This window comes from Lupinus angustifolius, chromosome LG07 (assembly GCF_001865875.1).
Source record: "Lupinus angustifolius cultivar Tanjil chromosome LG07, LupAngTanjil_v1.0, whole genome shotgun sequence".
NCBI classification, from domain to species: Eukaryota; Viridiplantae; Streptophyta; class Magnoliopsida; order Fabales; family Fabaceae; genus Lupinus; species Lupinus angustifolius.
The window spans coordinates 11,660,979-11,685,168 of NC_032015.1; the positions used below are offsets into that span (position 1 = coordinate 11,660,979).

Sequence of the window (24,190 nt, forward strand, 5' to 3'; positions counted from 1 at the left end):
AAATTATTTATGAAGGTATGCCCCTAGAGTTTTAAACTCGCAAATAGAGCCTATGAATGTGTATTCATTAGGTATGATATAAACAGTATTGTGTATAAGTATTACGACCTTAACACAAAATGATCATTGAGTCTAACGATGTTGACTTTAATGAGAAGAAATTCCTTTTTAAATTGAGGAATAGCGGGGGCACATCAACTAGTCACATCCTTGTGATTAGAGATAATGATAGAAAATGAAAGGTTTGAAATAGAACCTAGAAGAAGTAAGAGAGCAAAAATTGTTAGAGAGTATAGACCTGATTATATGGTCTATATATTGGAGGATAATCCATCAACTCTTCAAGAAGTTTTGACTACTTTGGATATCGATTTGTGGCGAGAAGCCATAAATGATGAGATGGACTATCTAGAGTCTAACAAGAAACATAATATGTTATCTCAATCCACTATGGAAGTTGAGATGATAGCATTAGCAACATCTAATGAAGAAATAAGTTAGCTGAGAAGTTTGCTTGCAGAGATTCCCCTATGGGAAAAACATATATCAGTTGTGTTGATCCATTGTGATAGTATCGTGGATATTGCAAAAAAAAATTGAAAACCGCTTTTATAATGGTAAGAAATGACAAATAAGTCGTCAGCACAACACCATTAGAGAGTTACTCTCTACTTGAACTGTTAGAGTGGATTATGTATGCACTGAGAATAACTTAGCAGATCCTTTGACGAAAAGACTAACTAGAGAGAAAGTCTATAATACTTCTAAGAGTATGGGACTATTTCCCTTAGAACAAGGATCACTCATGATGGTAACCCGATCTAACTGACTAGAGATCCCAAGAAATAGGTTCAATGGGTAATAACAAGTTGTGAAGTGATATGAGAATGAACATGCTATAAAATTATGAGAAACATGATTCATGTAGTATATGTAAAGATGATTTAAACTCTTAATGACATTTATACTCCAATTAGAGTGGAGTACATAGGCTACATGAGTACTCTTGATAGACTCACCTATGTGAATGTGGAAGTGGGGGCCGCTTCCTATGAAATTTTAGGGCATAAATTTCTAGAGTGTTCACTATACTGGGATAGACGTGCATGACCTTTAACGCACAGGCTTTACAGAATACACCTTTGAAAAGGTTGTGTGTGGTTTGATGCCAGAGATAGAGTTCAAGACTACGAGTCACTCTAGTAAAATCAGATCTTACTCACTATGAAAATGTTCAAGTCACATGACACATTTGTTTATGCACAATCTTATTGAGACCACAAATATTCTCGAAAATCGTTTTTTAGTTTCAAGTGGCGGATTGTTTTTAATTTCAAGTGGGGGATTGTTGGAACATGGTGGTGTGAAATACAAAAAATACCCAAGTCCCACACAGAAGAGTTTTGAAAAAACAACTCCCAAGTCCCACATTGGAGAGATGAGAAACATGGAAAAAATCTCATGTTATAAATAAAGGCTTTCTCCCCTCATTATAACTTGCCCCTAGTTGAATGTGTTTTCATTTAACTTCTTTTTCTCCCTCATATTTTTCGTCGATGCATTTTTGGCAAACTTCTCCCCATTTCTTTCCGTGGCACTAAGAATTGGCATAAGCAGCCAAATTGTGGGAATTTCGAGAACTGACATTGGTAGTCAATATTAAGGGAAAAGAATTGGCATGGGTAGCCAAATTGTGGGCATTTCGAGAACTGACACTAGTAGTCAGGATCGTGGGAAGAGAATTGGCACGGGTAGACATATTGTGGGTATTTCGAGAATTGGCATTGTTAGCCATATTGTGGGAATTTCGAGAATTGGCATTGGTAGCCATATTGTGGTGGGTGTATTCGAGATCGGTTCTTATAGTGCAGTAAGAATTCGATAACAGAGATCTGGGCTGTTTTATCCTGGGGACGACGTGTTTGATAGTTTGCTTGCACATTTTGGGTAGTGCCACGAAACGTCTTAAAGAGAGCGATCTGGTCGTGACTCAGACAGTAAGTATTATTTCGTGCCATTTATAATTGTTGCAAGCTACGGTAACAACACTTTTGCAATTGTTGTTCTTGTATTATGGCGTCTATCTTGGAATTCATTATCTTCCCATTAGTAGTTTGTTGATTTTGGCTCAATTCGGCATATTTTTTCTAAGCTCAGCCTGAGCTTGTGAGATTCTTTTCTCTTTGCAGTAAGTGCTTATATATGATGCATTGATTTATGTCATCAAGGCTGTGACCTCCTTGCAAGGTCCAGGTACTTGTTGATACTTTCAAAAGTAAGTAATAAATGAAGGAATAATCATTGAAAAAGCGCCCCTCGTGATGCAATCATGAATTGCATCAAAGATGACTGCAGCAATGTCGATGAAGTCTTCATCATATATAGAATTGATGAGCTTTGTCTTGGATATTGGCAAATCAGAGACATGTGAGGAATGTCATATGTTGGACAACACAAAAATGGCCCAAATTTGTGAAATTTGGTTCATACAAAACCTGTAAACTGTCCCAATTTGATTGAGCTCTAAACCTTCCAAACATAAGTTTTTTTCTAAAATAAGCTTCATCATGTCTTTTGCCTTCCCCCGAATAGGCAGCACTTAACTTCAATTGGTAGGTGCACAAGTCATGATCATTTGCTGATGATGGGTTCCATGGGTTGCCCAAGTAGTCATTTATCATGTATTTGTCATAATAAACATGGGTCCCATTTACCCATGTATACCAATTCATCCTTGTCTCACTTAAAACAATGGAGTTGGCATAAAATTGCTTCACCACATCCAATGAGAACATCTTTTTAGGTTGGGTAAGCTTGTGCCAACCGTACCTCTCCACTATGAAAGTGAACCCTCCAAATTCATCTTCATCCAAATTGATAATTTTCTCCAAAGTGGTTTTACTTTTTAGAGTTATTTCCTTGAACCTTTTCTTGGCATATTTTGAAGCAAGTTTGGTGCTCTTTTCCTCATTAATGACTTCTTTTCCTCTCCTTCATGAACTACTACAAAATTTATAATTTCAACACAATATTTTTTTTCCAAATCGTGGAATTAGTCATAAAAATCAAGAATGGAAATTGTTTAGAGCATGCAACTTAGTTTTAGAACTTCGCTTCCAATTTGCTACTTTGAAAACTACCTAATTTAAATATTTTCATTCATGGCCGAATTTTTTTAGGTGTTTCTCAAAGTATTTGGAAAAATGTGATACCTTAATCAAGAGTGCACAAGTTCCAAAAAATAGTCAAATTTGGATATTCAATGATGTTTCTATTGTTGGTGATTTTTGAACAATTTCATGCCAATAATCATATATACCATTTGCCCAACATGAGATTTCAAAGTGTTTTTTTTGAAAACATTTTCAAAGAAATTCATCACTTTGAAATTTTGCTCATGTTTCTAACATATCTCATTCTTTTTGGTTGAACCTTTTTTGAAAATATTTTCACTTAACCAAAACAGCCCCCTTTTCATCACAATCTATTTTCATAAAAGTGTTGAAGGGCATGTTGGTTTAAAGATATGTGTTTCAACCAAAAACACTATCATAGAAAGTTTTTAAGTCTGTCATGATCTAGATTTCTACCATTTGAAAGTGTGAGCATGAGATGTGTCAACAAATTTTTCTTTTATTTTAATCATGAACAAATACATCTATTCAAGTTCAAACATATTCAACAACAAGCATATACACATCTCAAAACGTTTTGAATTAATAATAATGACTTTTTGTGTTAAGTTTCCTTAGAAATTATTTTCATTTTTTCTTAAAAACATATTCCCAAACAATAAGCTTCAAAAAGAAAAAAACAAGTATGAAAAAGTAAAAAGAAAGAAGATACTTACATGATGATGAAGAACTTGAGAGCTTTTAGGCAAAATAAAAGCTTTTTGATTTTGAGAGATTTTCAAAATAATGGTGCTTTCAAAATCAGAACTTGAGGGGTTTAAAAAGAGTGGGATTTTGGTCAGAAGTTAGATTTATTCAAGAGATAAAAGTACAAGGGAAATCCTCTTTTGAGGGGATTTTTGTCCCCTTGGCCACATGGCTTGCGTCAGCTAAGCGCTGAGCGCCAGGTCACCCACGCTGGGGGGGGGGTCTTTGGTCAAGGCTTGACCGAATTTGGATGAGTCATGGCCATGACTTGGCCTTGGTTTGGGCTCTTTTTGAGTTTTTGCAAGATTTTGACTTGGACCAATAACTCATTCTTGAATTTTTACAGTTTACTATTCTTTTTGAAAATTTTCTGAGTTATTTCCTAAAACTCAAAATTTTTATTTTCAAAGAAAAAATTAGTTTGTACTTTGATGATAAAAATTGATCTTCTTTTTGTCAAAAATAAAATAAAATATAGAATAAAGAAATGAAGGGAAAAACAAAGTATATCTTCAAAATGTATTGGGTTGCCTCCCAACTAGCGCGCTTTTAATGTCAATAGTTTGACGCATGTTTCCTACATAACCAGATTTCACCATCTTCTTTTTATGGCTCAGATGAGCTTGGTTCACTCCTTAGGACAACATTGTAGTGCTCCCTCAGATTGACTTCTCTATTAGCTGAAAATGTTGATTTCTGATTTTTCAGCTATTTATTTGTCCAGTTGCCCGATTTGAATTTCCAAATTCCACAGAGATGCATTAGTATTTTTCTTGTTTGACATTGTAATTTGCATGAACTGATTTAGTGTGTCATCCAGTTTAACACTTTTGTCATGTGTTGGGTGTTGATACTGATTATTCCTCGGGTAGAATTGTGATGGTCATTTTTTAGGATTGTCTTGTCTCCAAGGTTGATTCCCCTAAAATTGATTATTACCCCCTCAAGGATAATTATTTTGAAAGTTCTGCCTTGGAGAATTTCCTACAAAGTGGACTTCCTCATTTTAACAATGGTCTGCTTCATGATCATCAACATAGTTGTCACACCTACAGTTTGCTTCTTTGAAGATTCCTATAGTTGTCTAGGTAAATCATTAAGCTTTTGGTTCACGTTATCAAGTTGTTGTTGAAGTAGTTTATGTTGAGCCAACATATCATCCGTTGAGCTCAATTAGAGAATTCCACCTCTCCTTGCTGGTTGTCCTCTACGGTGTTGAATTTTCTGGTCATTTAACGTCATGAATTCAATTATATCAATGGCTTCTTGCGGTGGTGGTTTAGTCAAAATTTGTCCGCCAACCATTGAGTTTAGAATTCATTTGTGTTGTTGTTGTAATCCATTAATGAAGATATGGGTTTGACTTTGTACATCAAATCCATGATTTGGGCACTTTCTTAGCATAAATTTGAATCTATCCCAAGATTCACAAAGACTTTCCTCATAAGGTTCAACAAAGCTGGATATACAAGATTTATAATTACAAATTAAGAATAGACAATATTTATAATTACAAATTAAAATTAATTTATACAAAAAATGAAGAAAAAAAATTATACAAGATTATTAATAATATAGCATGGTAAAAAATAATTTCTATTATTTATCAATTCCCCGACAGCATTGCCAATTTGTTGAAAGAGTTTTCTTGCTTGGTAAGGCAAGTTTCTGATCAATTTATTTAGTGATTGGTTTATTCTTTGCTCGACATCTCGGCTTTGTTGGAAATAATTTTCAACGCTGGTATAATGGTTTCAAGAATATTCCATTGGATCAAAACTTAGTTTTATTGAATTATTAACAACTTCATACCATCTCGGTTTTGTGGAATAAATTCCAACATTGGTTTACTAGTAGAATTTGGCAAATTGAACCAAGTGATAATGAGTGATATTTATTTTCATTTCCTTTTATTAACCAAACTACTTCCTTATGGAAGGTTGGTAAAGAATAAATGAATAAAGCAATAAATTGTTAGTTGCAGAATTTGAATGACAAAAAGTAAATGTTAGTTGCAAAAATGTAAATGACTGAAAATAAAATTTAGTTGCGGAAAGTAAATGACTGAAAATAAAAGTTAGTAGTTAGATCGTTCTTTCAAGATTCAATTGTAGTATAGTATAGAGTTATGCAGAACCACAAGAAATTTCATAATAGAACATTATTATAAACATGTAATATTACTTATAAAGATTGAACATATTTTTGGTTTGGTTTTGTTTATGAAGTTTTAACATTTTAACAAGTAAACATAAACAACTAATATGCACAAATTCTTGAGGAGAAAATTTAGTTTGAATGATGGAAATATTTCTTAACATGTTTCTATGAAAATTGTTTATAAAATTTATGTGTTATACTTTTGTTATTCCAAAACATCAAATCATTAAATTTCCCCCAGTCCCCCACCGAGAAAAGGTGATTTTGAAACCTTGCAAAATATACTAATCAATAGAAAATTGCCACTCCACGAAATAAGTTGTCACGCCTTATTTCAGGCTCCGTAAACATTGATTAGCCTTGATTACAAGTAGCTTAAAATGGATGCTTTGATTTGGCAAATGAACTAATGTGTATTCCTAATTTTTAGTTCATTTGTCAAGACTATGAAAAGAAGCATTTTGGATCTTGAAATTAAGTTTTAGGTGATCAAGCTAAAACTGCATTAAGCACTTTCTAAAGTATTGAAATTGTCAAAGTAATAACTTAAACATAATTCAACATAATGAAACAAGAAGTTACAATAAATATTATTTAGCCAAAAAATCAACTAAAATTTAGGAGCATTAACCATCTTAATCCAAGGATTTAAGACACTTTACCATCCACAAATGAGATTGAAAAATGAATTTTTGCATCTCATTTGATTACTCATTCTCCTCTTGAATTAAGGAGAAATTACAAATAAAATTACCTAAGCTACTTTGGAGTAGAAATCCTCCAAGAAATTACGAAAATGAAAGTGTAGAAGAAGAGAGAAGTTCGGATGTGGAAGACTGAATATGTGAAGTTGATGAAGTGATGAATGAATTAAGCCTTGAAGTTCCTCCTATTTATAGGAGTTCCAGGACCCTACTAAGCTACTCTCTTCCACCGCTAAGTTGTTGACCAAACACTTCTGCATGGGTTTGATCACTTGGCCAAGCAGCTTAGTCACCTGCTTGGGGTTGAGTCACCTAAGCTATGGTGAGTTACTTGGCCCAGCTATTGTGAGATACTTCTGAAAAGCCTAAGTAGGATACTTAGGGTGAGGTCATGCATGAGCTAAGCATGCTTGGGGGCTAAGTCAACTTGGCCAACTTGCTGAGTGCATGCCGCCAAGCGCCTATGTTTCATCGCTGAGGTGACTGCTTGAGCAGCTTGACCGTGCTTGATGTTGATGTGGCTTGGTGCTTGATTCCACGCTCGACGTTCCAGGTGCCATGTTATGCTACTCAATGAGCACTTAGCATGTGCCATACGTGTGGTGGCCCGTTCCAAGCTTGTGTTCTGGGCGTGCCTAGTTGAGTCTATTCGTGCTAAGTTGGTGTCCAAGTTACATTGGGCGTGCATTTGGTCCAAGCTAAGCTGCTTAATAAGAAGCTTCATGTTGAATTCATGCTTTCCACATAGGCCACATGTTGAGCACTTTGCTTGAATTTGAATATTCCATCTCTTTTCTACCTAAATCATCAAGGTGGCAGAACCCATGTTAGGAATGGTCCCTACTACACTCCAGCTCTACAAGCTGATAGGTTGGCTAAGTTTATTGGCTGAAAGTAGACTTACATTCGGTATGCCAATATGGCATAGATGGTGGAGCAAGGATTTCAATTCCCGCTGGAGTTAGAGGCACAAGGGGCTAGAACTTTCTAGAGCTTAATGGTAATATTTCCCCCTCTCTAGTTCGGGATTTTTATAGCAAATTTCAATATAAGGATGGGAGGTATGTTAGTGTTGTAAAGGGAATGTTAATAATATTGGATGAGGTGTTATTTTTGTAAGTTAGAGGCCTAGCTAGTGATGGCTCTCCTCAAGGTGACTATAACAATGAGTTATGGAATTCTTATGACTCAACTGAGATGTACAAGTCATGCCTTAGAGGACCATACTACTATGTGCAAGGTGGGCTAACTAAGGCTGGATCCATGAGTTTTGAGAATAGGCTTCTTCATTACCTTATTGCGTATGTATTGGTTCAACAAAACACAATCATGCTCAACCAACGGATAATGACTTGAAGCTTATGTATGTTTTAAAGGAAGGAATCATGGTGAATTGCCCTGCTGAGATTCTGAAAGTGATGTATGGCATCACATCATCTTCATCTAGATTATTAGCCTATGAGATCTTTATATCTCGTGTCATTGAGCATGTTGACATTGAAACAAGTAATGATGAGATAATTGATGTGAATCCTAGTGGGCATCTCATAGATGATAGTCTGATACACAAGATGAGTATTTACAAATATGATAGAGTGTGCATGTATTAGGAGGACTATCATACTACATTTGAGATTTTAGATGAGGAAAATTGTGCTATTCCATCTGAGCAAACCCAAGCGTCGCAATCGGATGAGGGTCCTAATATGCCTCAAGAACCATATTTTGGTTTGGCTCATTTGGATGCTATGGAACAACGCCTCAATGAGCACATTCATAATGGAATGCAATCCATGGAAAAAAGGCTCATGACTGAGTTTCAAAGGCATGAACTGGAAAACAAGACTCACTTTGATCAGCTTAGCTTTCTTTTTAAGACCTTTGGCGACTTCCCTCCTAGTAGCTAGTCTAGTTAAAACAATCATAAGTAGTCCTAGTTGGTTTTGACTAGGGTGTGTGTTTATTTTGTCATTGTTGTTTAGTTTGTACTTTTTATGACTCTGCTTATGTATTGAATTCTACTTTCTTTGATATTTTGGCATATGTACTTTGGAATGTATTGATGTGTGTGTGCTCTTATGTTTGAAATGGATGATTATCATGAATATATGTGTTGATGACATTTTCGTTATTTTATTTCTTCCTATTTCTTCAATAAACTACTATAATTGTTGAATATATGTTGAATCTAACAGGTAATTACCGAAGAAAATCAGGAAACTTTCATTGAATTTCTGAAATATACTTTATTTAATCGACTAATTGTAGATATAATCGATTAATAGCAGCAACATTTGCAATTTCAATGAATTCATAACCTACTTGCTCGATTAAGCCCATGTATAATCAATTAAGATAAGATATAATTCTTTATCTCTTTACTTTTGGCTTATTTTTATATGTAATATTGATTTTTGATCGTCCAAAATGGGGAGAAAAGGTTCTTGTCTATGTTTTCCAGATTTGATGCATTACAAGCTTCCGCAAGATACAAATTAACAAATGGACAAAGTGAGGGGGCGCAAATTTTCCAATCTCAAAAGCATATCTTAAAACAAGTTGATTGTCTTCAAGAAGGTTGCAAGTTTGCAAGATTGGTTTGTTGTCATCAAAAAGGGGAAGATTGTGAATGCAAGCGTGCAAGAACATGATTTTGATCATGAGAAAGCTAAAAGCTTAAAGACAAGGACATATCAATAACAACAACAAAATAAAGACTCATATTCAAGCTTCAAGAAAGGATCATCAAGTCTATAGTAATATTTTTTATTTTGATAATGAAGTATCTCCTTATGGTAGGAGATAACTTATCTCCTTAAATCTATTCAGTGTCTAGCATGTGTTTTATTTCCCTTCATTTGAGAAGTTTTCATTTTAAAATATATTATAAAAGAGAAAATAAGGCACATGTCAAATATTGAATGAATTTAAGGTGATAAGTTATCTCCTGATATGATGAGATACTTTATTCTCTTTTATTTTTTGGTCCTAAGATGCTTTGAATGAGTAAATTCTAAGTCGATGAACCTTATGATAAATCTCACATAATTAAAGATTAAGAGATTTTCATACATAACATGATTTAGGTGCATTTAGCATGCATACATGATTTTGGGCATTAATACTTATATCATTTTCAAAATCATGCATCATGCACCAATCATTCATGTTAGAGGTTCATGCAAAATTAACTAAGTCTTTTCATAAACATGTTAATCGATCAAGACATTGATTAATCGATTAAGTCTTTGCAAATGGTAAACTCGTTAATCGATTAAGGACATGGTTAGTCGATTAAGTTAGTTTCTAGTTTCGAATCTTGGACGTTTTAAAGAAATCTGAATCGATTAAGTTTTTATTTAATCGATTATCCCCAATAGAATAGTTTGAAATTGAATGATATTTTACCATCCTTTCCCATATGCAAATATATCTGAGTAATACAGAAACTTTATGCAAGATTGAAACACATTTCTCAAGAGTGATTTTCTGAAAAGAAAAAAAAAGAGAAATAAACTTTCATGTGAAAAGAGAGAGTTTTGTGAATCTTTCAAAAAGTTTATTTTCATATATTGAGAGTTTTCAAATATTTCCTTTTCCGAATCATATTCATCTCTGAAATCGTGAGATTTTTCAAAGGGTAGTTTTGTTCTGAATATTAGTGTATGATTAGCACATTGTAGGTGCAAAAGAACTTTGTACACATCTTTATAGTCGATTTTTAAATTTGTCTCTTTGTTCGTGTGAGGTATCACCTTGGAGGAAGAAAGAAATTTATGAGAAATCCTAGGATGCGGTCAAGGTCCAAGAAGAGGTCTCGTTGGGTATATGTGGTTAGAAGTGTTGAGGAGCCATTAGAAGCTAGGTTCAATATAATTCTTGGTGGAAGAAGTGTTTTGTATAAACATTTGATTTCTTCTTAGTAAAGCAAATCTCCCAATATCAAAAGGGGAGGACTGGTTGTAGATTGCATGTGGATTGGCAAAAGAACCAGGATAAATCGGTCGTGTTATCTTCTCTCTTACCCTACTATTTTGCTTAATGTAATTATTGTATTTTCGCTTTATTTGATTACATGCATTTAGAGATTATTGCATAAGTGAATCTGATTTGTTAATAACTTTCAGTAATCTGTTTAAGAGCATATTAGATTAGTTTAATCATTGTTTTCTTTCTGCATCAAGAACCAAAAGATTCTCAAGAAAACCAGCAAGTTAATCGATTAAGCCTTCAGTTAATCGATTAACTCCAACTTTATGTTAATTGATTAAGCAATCATTTAATTGATTAAAACCAGTAGTTTTTTAGACTATCTTTTGTAATTCGAATTGAGTTTAATTGTTACTTGAACCTATTCACCCCCCTCTAGGTGAAGTTAGAGCCCTCAGTAACCAATAGAAGATAATTGGGTGTATTCAAGTATGAAGTTTCACATCGGATATGAGTGGATAAGTTGAAGACTTTATATGTCGAAAAGGGCCTATAACCACTATCTTAAGGTTTTGGTTTAAGACATAATGTTTCACATGTGGCTATTAACTATTCACATACCCGACAACAATATCACTCTATGTTGGTAAGAGGCTGTTGTTGGGTTTATTCAAGTGTTAAGTTTCACATTAGATATAAGTGAAAGAGTTTATAAGTGGAAAAAGCTCATAAAATCATTCCTTGATGTTTTGGTCCGAGACATGGTGTCTCACTTGTGACATTTCAGATGCTCTGATAACAAAAGAGCTCTCTAGTATTGGAGGCTCTTCTGTTGCAAACGGTCCAACAAGTAGTAACTGAGCTTATGGTTTGGCTAAGACATAGTGGACTTAAGGAGAGTGTTCGGTAAGTATGTGGTACACATGTTTAAGGTGAGATTGTTTGGTTTATTCAAATATGAAGTCTCACATTGAATATGAGGAAATCATCAAAAGAGTTTATAAGTGGAAAACCCTTGTGAATATGAGGGGAGATTGTTCGGCTTATTAATTGTTTTAAGGTTTTGGTTCAAGACGTTATATTTCACTTATATTTTTCTACTCTTTTCATTTTCTGATAACAATGAAATTTATCCGACGCTGCACAATGGGGAACGGGTAGAACAAATTCACATTAATTAAAAGTCTATAATTAAATAAAAATTAATATACTAGAATTTATGAATTGCTTTTCAGCCAACATTTTTAAGAGGAAAAAATGAAAGGTTCAAATTTCAACGAGGCTTTACTACCACTGTATGTCTGTATCTATTCCTAAATGGTAAAGTCACCTAAATAAGCTTTAATAACATTGATGATTTTGACAAGTGTGATATCTACTTACATGATATAAGCATGAATTAAAGAATACATAAATCGTTCTTTATTCTTTCCAGAGATAAACTCATTTTGAATAATCCTTCTAATTAGGTTGTTTTTTTTTATAATGAATGAGTCATAGTGTTATACTAGCATTTCTCGTACCTATCAACCGCATTCCACTTTCTTATTGTTTAGGATTGAGCGTTCAGTTTTTATGCTAAAATTTCTTACCAAATTATATTCTTAGAAAGAATAAACTAACAATCTTTTATCTGATTGTGTTTTCACACATCTTCAAAAATGTAAAATTTCTAATTTTTAAACCATTTTTTTCATTGCACAGATAGAGAAATAAAAGATGATTCAAACAAAAACTATTGTTTACTTGAAAAACTGTTTATTCAAAATATGGGAGTAGATGAATCAATCAATGTGTTAAGCATTCTCCCTAATTATAGAAACATATAGAAATAATATATATGATCAAATATAAATATGGGAGGAATTCTTAGAGTGATATTTTCACCCTCACAATTGCTATAAACTCACAATAGTATACTCATATTTTGCATATTTAATAGTTTATAAGCAAGTGTGAATGACACAAAAACTTTCTAATATTTTATAAGCAAAATTGACAATATTTTGAATATTTTCTAATATTCAAGGGACATATTTAACCTTTGAGTGCACACAAAAATTGTTGATTCACTGCATATAACATGCATATATGATTACAATTATGTTATCAAGCAACGCAAATGCGGGTAAGGGCTTTAGTAATTGAGTATAATATATATCTATACATTTTTAGTATAAAGGTTTATATAAGTTAATATATTATCTATTATTTAATTGTATTATTATTTTGAAAAAATCAATAATATAAAATAAATATGAATGATACAGTAAGAATATATAAAACTGATATTACTAATAATATTGAATACCCAAATACTTGTATGTAAATAGAGCAATGTAAATGCTGGTAAGAATTTTCATATTTTGAGTTATTTCAGGTTAATATTGAAACAACATAAGAAATTAATATGGTACTGATGATGAAATAGTTAGGGCACTCATACAATTTTATAGTGATTCAATTGCAATTGCAAGTATTAATGTAAATGTATTTATTCTACTTAACAAACTCAAAACATAAATAAAAATTATAAATTCACAACTCAATTTACAAAATATATTATAAATTTGAATTTCAATACATAGAATCAAAACTGTCTCATGTTGGATTAAACCAATCTATGGGATAACTTATACTCATTCCCCATTGGATTAAATCTTAAAGTGTGAGAAATAGTTGGGTTAGTTTTAGTGAAAATGTTTATGCTCTTTATACAAAATTTACTTGTAGTTAGGAATTGATATCCAAGAGTTATGATTTCAAAAATTATTGGCTAGATTGCAGGTTTCTCATGTAAGGAAGGGCACATAGATATGTTTCTTATTGAATTGTTAGCCACTTTTAGAGGATTGGACTTGACTTGGTTTAAAGGAATCTAAATTTTCATATGTGAAATAGATTGTTTAGATGGGATTCAAGCAATAAAAAAATGAGGGTTGTTCATCATGATCAGTATGCAGCCAATAAGATCATGGGTATATGGGACATTGTACAACAAAGTTGGGACGTGGTGATCACTCATATACCAAGAAATTAGAACTTAGTAACAAATAGATTAGCAGCTTTGGTGTTGGATAATGCGAACATTGATTATATTCTTTATGATTCTCCTCCTCTCCAAATTTTAGGTTATATTCACCTAGATCGTAAAGGCTTTTAGTTAGTTTCTTTTGTTGTTTCTTTTGTTTCTAGCTTTCACCATATACCAACAAAAAAAGTTAACTTTTCATGAGAGTTTTAGTATTTTATCATAAAATAATCTAAATCTAATGTTTGAAATCACCAATGCCTTCACTTATTCATCAATGTTTTCATTCATCCATTAATGCTCCGAGGAAGATTTAGGATATAAAACTTACACATGATTAATTACCTAATTACCTCTTATTCACGTTATTCTTTATATGATAGTATAAATGTGAGTATTTATGAACCTTTCAAAGATTTGGGTAGTTGAAAGTTGATAAAATAAAGAAATTTTGTGAATCAATATAATGATGTGTAATTTAGGAATCAATGTACTGGTTTAAGAATCTTAAAAAAAATACAGAAAAAAATACATACCGACAATATATAAGTTTTTATATTATCATTATATTATTTACCATTTATTTTTAATTATTTTGAGACTTAAGTAAAAGTAAATAGATAATACACTGACTATATATAAATTTTTACTCTTACATAAATATTACACTCAACCAAATAATTGGTAATGGAAAGACTATTTTCTCTATAGATAGAATTTAAAAATACACTATTTTAAGCTGAATCCTGATTTCTCACATGGAGATAAACACTTTAAATAAACCGTATTAATATTGATTTTAAAGTGTACCAAAATCACAATAATATTTAAAGGAAAAAAATAGAGAGAAAGCATAACGTGTATTGAATTTGAAAGAGTTGAATAGAGAAAGAGACAGAGAAAAGGAGAATAGTTGGTGGATGATTGATTAGGTAAAGGGTGAAAGGAAGGAAGAAAGAAAGAACATCGAAAATCAAAACCCTCTCTTCCTCCTTCTTCCTTTCCAAATATCAAAACAAAATTCACCAAATCCAACATGTCTCTTCATATCCCCTCTTTGATCCTAACCCTCATTTTCTTCTTCTTCTTCTTCTCCTCTATCGCCACGGCATCATCACCGTCCAATCTGACCATATACGATCACCTCCGCCATCAAGGCCTCCCTGTCGGTCTTCTCCCGACTGGAATCACGCAGTACACCGTCAACGCCACCTCCGGCGAATTCCTGGTATCGATGGAACAACCCTGCAACGCTAAATTCGAGAACGAAGTGCACTACGATACCAATATCACCGGAACTCTAAAATACGGCAGTATTGGAGGGTTATCCGGCGTCTCGGCACATGAGTTGTTCCTTTGGTTCCCTGTTAAAGAGATTCGTGTCGATGTCCCTAGCTCTGGTCTTATTCACTTTGATGTTGGTGTTGCGGATAAGCAATTCTCGCTTTCTTTGTTTGAGGATCCTCCTCGTTGCACCGCCGAATCGCGACACCGTTTACAAAACCAGGTCTGTGTTTTTTTTAATTGTTTGTTTTGTTGATGATAGAATCCTGTGCCGAGAAAAGCTGACATCATCAACAATCAAGCCTTTATCCCATTAGATGGGGTCGACTGTATAGGTCGAATGATGTTATAATGCTTGCTCTATTATAAATGATGTGTGCCGAGAAAATCCATTGAAGGAAAATAGATCATATGTTACCTGATGGAAATTTAGAGATAGATGGATTGGACAAAAAGAAAACCTATAGGCTAAACCATTAAAAGACATTAGCTTTAAATGATTTGTCTGGGAACATGATTTACCATATGATTTTATGATATCATTTGTTCAATGTAGCGAACCTCATCAGGTTGGAAAGGCTTGGTTGTTTAAGTAGTAGTAGATATGATCTAGGAAATGAATTTTATGATTTTAATCATCATTGATGGAATTTATGATCCGTGCTGAATTTTTTTTTAATTTTAGTTGTCATATCCATAAAATTTGTGATTTTTCTCCAATGTGGGACGGAGTTGAATGAATTGGCCTAATTTAGCATGTTTGGATTACATTATAAACAAAATTTAGGTATAACCTTCAGGTGTTTGTGATGTTGTTCTTTTTAAAATATAACATGTATTAACTCATCAATTTTGTTTAGTACTGCCAAGGGTATCCCCTCACCATATTGGTAAAGAAGTAGTCATTTTCGGTTGCCTGATTGCCTAATAGCTCATCAATTGATAAATGAAAACATGATGTAAGACATTTAGTGTGTGCCATATATATGTATATATCTGTGTATGTGTGTATATTATTGGAAAGCAGTACCATAAGTACCCAAAGATTGTAAGTAATATTGTCTATGGATTATTAATTCTTTTCCCGTATTGTAATTCTTTATAAAATGTTTTGAATATAAAATAAGTTAATCGAAACACTTCTGTTATGCAATTTCAGGCTCATGCCGAAGATGTACTGTGGGCTGCTTCATAGAGGGATAGAAAGCTCAGTTACCCTGTTGGTATTGTTTTGTTTGCTTTGGAAGGGATGTGCTTGCTTTTTCCTGTGTACAGTCACTATAGTTTATTTTCCTTATGGGGGAAGGGTTAAATGCACAGAATTCCTCCAAATCATGGATCAATTGCAAAAAAATACTTCCATGTGGTATAAAGTTCAGCAACTCAATTCATTGAACTTATCAAACCATGAATATTGAGTCAGGATTTGGTTTTTTTTTGCATGTACATTTGCACTATCCTGCATGTTTTCTTTGGTAAGGTTAGGGAATCGAGTTGCTGAATTTTGAATTGAAGGTTTTTTTATTGCAATTACCTATGGAGAGTTGTGTGCATTTTAGTCTTTTTCTTTGTGCTTGGATTGTCACAATTTTCGTAGAGGAAGATGATGCTGAACATTGCCCTCTGCAGAGTAGCATTACCTATAATTAAGGCAAAATATGGCAGGGATGTCAGGTTGGTTTACTACTAATGATAATACCAAAACTTTACATGTATCTTTTGGTCTTGTCATTTTCGCATACAAGCATTTTATTTTGAACCTTGTGTCCAGTTTATGTAATACAACAAAGTTGCTTAGATAACTCAAATGTGTTGCTTATTATACGACAATGTGTTGGTTGTTCTTGTATTATCACTAGTGAATCCACCGTTCCTACAAATATTGGGAGTAGCTTTTCTTTGAAGGAAGGATTAAAATATGAATAATAAGAGGACAAACGTTTTTTTTCAAGTATGTAAAGCTAAAAATTGTTAGAAAATAAAGTCGACTATAAATGTATCAAAGGACCAAGCTCGTCTATTGGATAAGCACATCTAATGATTAAACTCGTCTAACTAGTAAAGCTCCTATAATGACGAATGTTTTCAGTGACTAGCAATTTGAAGATTTTATTGATTTACTCATATAAGTCTTTATGGTCTTTACTTGTGTCATCATTTGAATTTATTTAAAATAATTGTATTGATTTCATGAGAATGTTTGTCTTGCCAATCTTTATAATTTATTTAAGTACTCTGTATCAAAAAAATTATTTGTTTCTTGGTAGGAGAAACTTGAGTAGAAACAAAAACTTGTACTCTAACAACTTAGCAATAAATAAGGCTGAATCTCCCACAAAAAAGTCAGAAAATAACTTTATCTTGGGTCGAGATATGTTACTCATTTCTAATTAAATTTGATAAAAGAGCAAATAAAAATGTGGTTATTCAACCAATGAATCAGGGGTGGTGGTGGTGGAAGAAATTGGTGATTAGTAACAAGCTTTGCATTCAACCAATGAACCGATGATAGGTCTTCCTGTGAAGCTTAGAACAAAGAATGTGGCTATTGTGTCCAAAACTCTAGTGATAAAGGAAAGTTTGGTTTAACAACCATAGATTGAGGCAATGTGGAAGAAGCACTATGAAAAAAGGAGGTAAGTAGCAACAAAGGAGATGATGGTCTCAGCTCCTCACTCATATTGTTATTTTCTTTTCTCCATGCAACTATTGGAAGAAGAGAGAGGATCCATTTACTCCAAAAGTAAGTTTACTTCACATCTTAGCTATCAATTCTAGTTAAATATAATGGTTTATACTAATTGTACACACATAAGTTACATAGTCCGAACATATCTTGAAGACAAACTCTTCTATCAACATACTCATTTGATACCCAAAGTTCTTAGTTTTATAGCTAAAAAAACATTAGGCTTTGCTAGACGAAAAGACAGTGTGGCATTTCAATGCCTTCATGAAGAAACTGCACCACACGAGTGCTTTGGATAGAGAACAATGACGTGATATTATTCCCAAATAGCAACAAGAAAAGAAGAGCTTTTGCTTGGGAGTTTGAGGAGATAATGAAACAAGTGCAGGAGAACAATGAAGAGATGCTATGTTTGCCCAATACTAATAGAAACAGTAGCAGCAAAAAGCACTGGTCAAATGCTTTGGATTTTGAGGATATTAAGAAGCATTTTAGTGTTCCTATAACTGAAGCTGCAAATGAAATTAATATTGGGGTGACATTTTCTAAAAGAAGGTATAGTGAGCTTAATATCATGAGGTGGCCAAACATGAAATTGAAGAGCTTGAAGTTGCTATAGACAATGTCAAGGAAATGGGCCTATCTAACAAGGTTGCCTTGTTGGAGCATCATATGAAAAATGTTGGAGCAACTACCTTAGGATAAGGATCATTTGGAACAATTTAAAAAGCAACAATAGCTACCGTGTAGGTGGTAGCAGTGAAGGTGCTTGTACCCAATTCAAAACAAGGGGAGAAAGAATTCCAAACAGAGATCACAAAGGATAGAATCAAGAGGATCAAATGATGATGGAAAGTCAGAGAGAATTATTTGTTAATCTTAATAAATTTTAAGATGATCAACCCATAATTAATAAAAATGTCTTAAATATATTAAATTAATTGAATTCTAAGATTAAAAACTTGACCATCCATAGAAAAATGCTAAAAACACAAATTGCCCAACAAGCTAGCAACTTTAATATACAAATATAGATGTTTCTAGGACAGTTAGAAAAAAATTCAAATAATGAACATTGTAAGACTATCCGATTAAGGAGTGAAAATGAACTCAAGAATGTTCCATGAACTGAGAATGATACATAAGTGAAAAAGAAACATAATGAGACACAACTCCCTCAGTGGGAACAAAATTCTGAAAATGTGTCTATGTATGTAGCTCCATCACTATATGTACTACCAATTCTTTTCCTCACAAATATACAAAGGCAAAATTAGAAAAGAAATATGAAAATTTCTTAGATATCCTTAAGAAATTATATATCAGTTTGCCTTTTTATTGAGATATTGCAGTAGATACTTGCGTACATGAAATTTCTTAAGGATATTCTATCTAAAAAGAGAAGACTAGATGATTATGAAACAATTGTTCTAAGTGGTGCATTAATTCAAAATAAATTGCATTCTAAACTAAAAGATTCTAGTAGTTTCTCTATCTCATGCTTAATTAGTAACACTAATTTTGACTGTGTTTTATATGACTTGAGGGCAAATGCGAGTCTCATGGCCCTTATCCGTGTGTAAAAAATTGGACGCGTGTGAACTAAAACTCACTACTATATTGCTTCAATTAGCGGATAGGTCAGTTAAATTTCCTATAAGCATCTTGGAGATGTTTCTATCAAAGTTGAGAAAATTTTCATTCAAATAGATTTTGTAATACTAGATATGAAAGAAGATGCACAAATTTCAGTCACACTAGGTAGACCATTTTTTGCTACCTCTAGTGTCATAATTGATATTAAAAATGAAAAAGTTTCCCCAAGCATGGGGATGAAAATGTTGAATTTAATATTGCTAAATCTATTAAACAACATTCTCTTGAGGACTCATGTTACAGGGTTGATATGCTGAATCAAGTAATGAAGGAAAGAGTGCCTAAAGTGAAATATGACGATCTCTTGCAATGAAGCATGCTACAAGGTGACACTTCGAATTTTGACGAGGAAGTGGCTAAGGGTAGTGAATATGTAAATGCAAGCTCAACACTCCCCTACAACCCATATGAGGAGAGCTTGAGGGTCATACCTAAATCTGATAATTGGGAGAAAGAGAAAGCACCTAAATCAAAGTAAAAATACTTCCTTCACCCTCGAGTATGAGTTCATGGGATCATGTTTGTTGCACAAGGATCAACCGTCAAGCTAATGATGTTAAACGAGCGCTTTGTGGGAGGCAACCCATGTTGAAGGTACATTTTTTTAGTTAATTAATTTTAGTATTTTAGTGTCGGCTTTAGTGCCTCCCTGAGTTCAGAGCCTTTGTAGGGGATGTTTATAGTGTCGGCCAACAAAAAAAATCATAAAATCTAGTAAAATAAAAAATAAAAATAATTTTTTACAGAGAAAAGTGCTAACACGATCGTTCGTATCAGCTGCTCTTTCAAAACGGGTGTTTGCACCTGATCCATCTAGGATATTTAGGACATTTAGGACTTTTTCTCTTCTTTTGCAGGTACTTTTGCTACACCCAATGAGGCTGACCACTTATAACTAAAACATAAGCCATGTGCACTTCTTGCCTGACCCGTAAGTTTTCTTTTTCTTCTTGTTTAGATAGTTCATTCATATCATGCATACCATATAAGTTTTAATTTTTAGATTGAATATTCATATTATCATGAATTAGCATATGTTTCATATCTCATTTATTCCATACTCTGTTCTATGTGTTGTCTATCTGCTTTGAACGAAGAAGTATGCATGAATCATGATTGTTGATCTATTACCCCAATTGGAAAAAAAACTTGTGATAGAATAATTACATGAAAGACATTAGATTTCGCAATTGTGAATTAAATTTGATTTAATAAAAATCTTTGTTTCATAACTATTGTTGAATGTACCAAATGTAAGAGACATGAGCCATAGACAATAAGAGTTCTGATTTGAATTGACAATTACATGAAAACCCTTTTTCTTTCATGATTGTAAATTCTAGAACTTGATTTATGATCATTTCAAAATTGAAGTTTGTTTGTGTGCATTAAAAAAATAATAGAGACAATTAAGACTTTTTCTTTTGACCTTCAATCACTTGGTATAAACATTGAATACCCATTAGTCGCCCACTTTTGAGCCTAAACTTTACTGATTTTTTCATATCTACTTAAATGAGGGTTTTGAGTTAATTTGGCATATTTAATTAAAGCAATGGAAAAGCTAAAAAGGCCATGTGTAGTGGAAGGACACACAAAAAGATGAAAAGGAAGAAAATTAATCATTTTCTCTTTCAGAAAATCATAAGAAAAAACAAAAAAAAGTGAAAAATACAAAGTACACTTAAAGAGAATAGATTAAAAAGGATGTTGTAAAGAGAATAGATTAAAAAGGATGTTGTAAAGAGAATAGTTGATCAAAAAAGGATCATATGACAAGATAAGGCCTATTAAGAGAATCATAATGCTAAAAAAGTTAAGGATTTCGAGAAATAATTGTAAGCTTTTTGAATTACCATTTCTTTGTATATAAGTATGAGAAAAAATATATGCACTAAGAATGTATGAGTTTTGTGAATACCCAATTTTGTCAGGCCCAAAAATACTTCAAAAAACCAATTTTTCAATAAATATTTTTTATAAAAATTTCATCAACTCAAATATATATTTTATGTGAATCCGATTAGATTCCATGAATTGATTTTTGTTAGAAAATGGGGTAATCAAATAAAATAAATGAATTCATTAGCACTTAATGAATTTTATTTCAATTGATTCCAAAGAAAATTATTTCCAGCAAATAAAGAGATAAATGAGATATTGATATTTAATGAAAGATCATAAAATCAAATATTTGTAATTCGAGCTTTAATAATCATTATTATGGAGATTTGAATTTTGAAAAGATTGGGTGTTGATTGATTTTTTTGCAATTTGGCCATGTGCTGGAATTAAATACATTGATTGAGTATGAAAGTTTGGCTATTTAAAACTTGCATTTAAGTGTGATAAAAATCAGATTGGGAATTAGAAAAAATCATAATCCCTTAATGTTCTCCTAGGAATTAATTGGTGTTCATATGACTTTGACTATAAATAGATGGGGTCTTCCCCTTAAGAGGAGACGATGGAGAAAAAGCCAAAAATACTCATACTATTTCTTTCCTAACTGATCCCCAATCCCCCTAAACATCATCTTCCATACCCAAAATCTCTCGTCCACAACAACCACAAAACCTCTCATCCATACCAACATCAAAATCTCCTATACGCAACAATCAAACAAATTCATTCATCAATCATTTTTTACCCTCAACATTACCTTTCATACAACAATCCAAAATCATCCCACCAAAAATCACACCACCAAAAACAATAATCATCATCTAACAATGCCAAAATTCGTATATTGTCATCGAGTCTTGGAAATAATTGTTGAGTCATAGGAATCACACAAGCCCAATGCATACATGGACGTGTTGAATTGGTCTAAACATTCTCTCCGACTGTGGGTCTTTATTCTCAATTAAAAGATGTTGATTCATGTGTCCAGGTAAGTCCAATTTCTTACATCTATCTATTTTTTTTGTTCATCACCTCTACTCTGTTTCATCTACATGTGTAATAAACTTGATAATGATATGTCATATAATTATTGTACTTGTAAAAAATGTTGAAACCACATTTCCACAATTTTAAGATATGAGATGCGGTATCGGACGTAAGGGCTATGCTTCGCTCATATTAAAAAACGATTTTTTAATAAAAAAAATGTAATTTCTTAACTAAGTTTTAATATGATATGCGGTATTGGACATAAGGGCTATACTTCACTCAAAAAAAAGAATTTAAACTTTACTATTTTTAATAAATAAAATTAACCCAACCAAATAAACTTTTTCTACCTAAAGAACTACTTAAGCCTTGATTCCCTTAATAGGGATACGTATGACCGGGGTCATTCTTGTTAGACACAATAATAAAAACAATTTTTTTCTTCATAATAATTAATTAATTATCACACAATTAAATAAAATAATAATAACACAATTAATAATTCATGCAATATAATAGGGTATCATTCAAACGGGCAACTAGGATGCTAATACCTTCCCTAGGGTGTAATCGACTCCCGAACCTGGATATCAAAGTCCAAGGCCCAATGTGATTGGGCCAAAAGATTTTTCTACATTTTTTGATTGAAAAAAATGTAGTGGCGACTCTAATGAGGTCGTACAACCGAAAACCGGGGCGCGACAGCTGGCGACTCTACTGGGGAACTTTTTTTTGGTGAGTCAGACTCGTAAATATTAAATGCATGTTTTTTTTATTGTTATGTTTTTATTATTTTATTGTATGTCATTAATATCTTCTTCCCTGCATCATCACATTGGCGTAAGTATATGCTCTATACCCGAGCATTAAGTTAGGAGGAACATCCGCCTTGTCGGTGAGGACTTTGGGCCTCACTTACATTGGCATGATGAACCACCCAGATTGTTACCTAATATCATGGGCCTTACTGGTGTAGATTTCGGGTCTCACTTGTAATCATTGGGATATTTGAGTTTCCTCTCTTTATGATTGGATGCAATCTGGGCCCCTTAGAAGCAATCCGTATTAGATAAACCTAAAACCTCTTAAGTATACCATATTTATGATAGTGAGTGCATGCATCCAAAAATATATTATTTGAACATTCATTTATTTGTGCATTCATTCAAGAATAAAACTTTAATTGATTGATTTATGCATTTATTCATTGTATTCAAAAATATAAAAAAATTCATTAATTGACTCATGCATTTATTTGTTACATTCAAAAATAAAAAATCATCATTGATTGGTTTATGCATTCATTTATTATATTCAAGAATAAAATCTTCATTAATTGGCTTAGACATTAATTCATGCATAAAAAATTATTAAACATTCATTCACTCATGTATACATGCAATTTAAAAAATAAACACATTACTCATACATACATTCACTTATGCATACATTCATCAAAAAATAATAAATAAATAAATCATACATTCATAAAAAAAATGAAAATAAACTATTCAAAAAGAGAAACAATTCATTCATCCATTCATGAAAAATACATCATTCATACACATATTTATTTATACATTCACTCATACGTAGATTCATAAATAAATAAAAACTTCATTCAAAGATTGTATCATTTCATTAACCAAATTTCATTCATCATCATAAAAAGAAAAAATAAAAATGGATAACCCTCGTGCATTCAAAGTCGCACATATCATAAATTGCATTTTCTACCAGTCTCATTCATTCAAGAAAGAAATAAAATTACATGCATTCTCACGTCTCATGCATCATAAAAAGATTTGTATCCATGCATCATGAAAAGATTTGAATCCTTGCACCATCCATACATCCAAACATATGAATAGTCATACACGTTTCTTGCATTTCATGCATCATTTTAAGTTATAGGTTGTATCTCCATTCATGTAACATGATAAAAAATTCACTTCATGCA

The 24,190-nt window shown here is 32.6% G+C and overlaps 1 protein-coding gene across 1 annotated transcript; it reads left to right on the forward strand.

Annotated features, from left to right (window-relative positions):
- LOC109352342 lies at positions 14,553-16,705 on the forward strand. The gene is made up of 2 exons (XM_019594293.1): positions 14,553-15,213; positions 16,150-16,705. The coding sequence occupies exons 1-2, from the start codon at positions 14,743-14,745 to the stop codon at positions 16,183-16,185; spliced, it is 507 nt and encodes a 168-aa protein (XP_019449838.1). The 5' UTR covers positions 14,553-14,742; the 3' UTR covers positions 16,186-16,705.

Coding starts and splice junctions, on each gene's coding strand:
- LOC109352342 (XM_019594293.1), top strand. CDS start 14,743: ATGTCTCTTCATATCCCCTCTTTGATCCTAACCCTCATTTTCTTCTTC. Junction 15,214..16,149: donor GACACCGTTTACAAAACCAG/GTCTGTGTTTTT, acceptor ATGCAATTTCAG/GCTCATGCCGAAGATGTACT.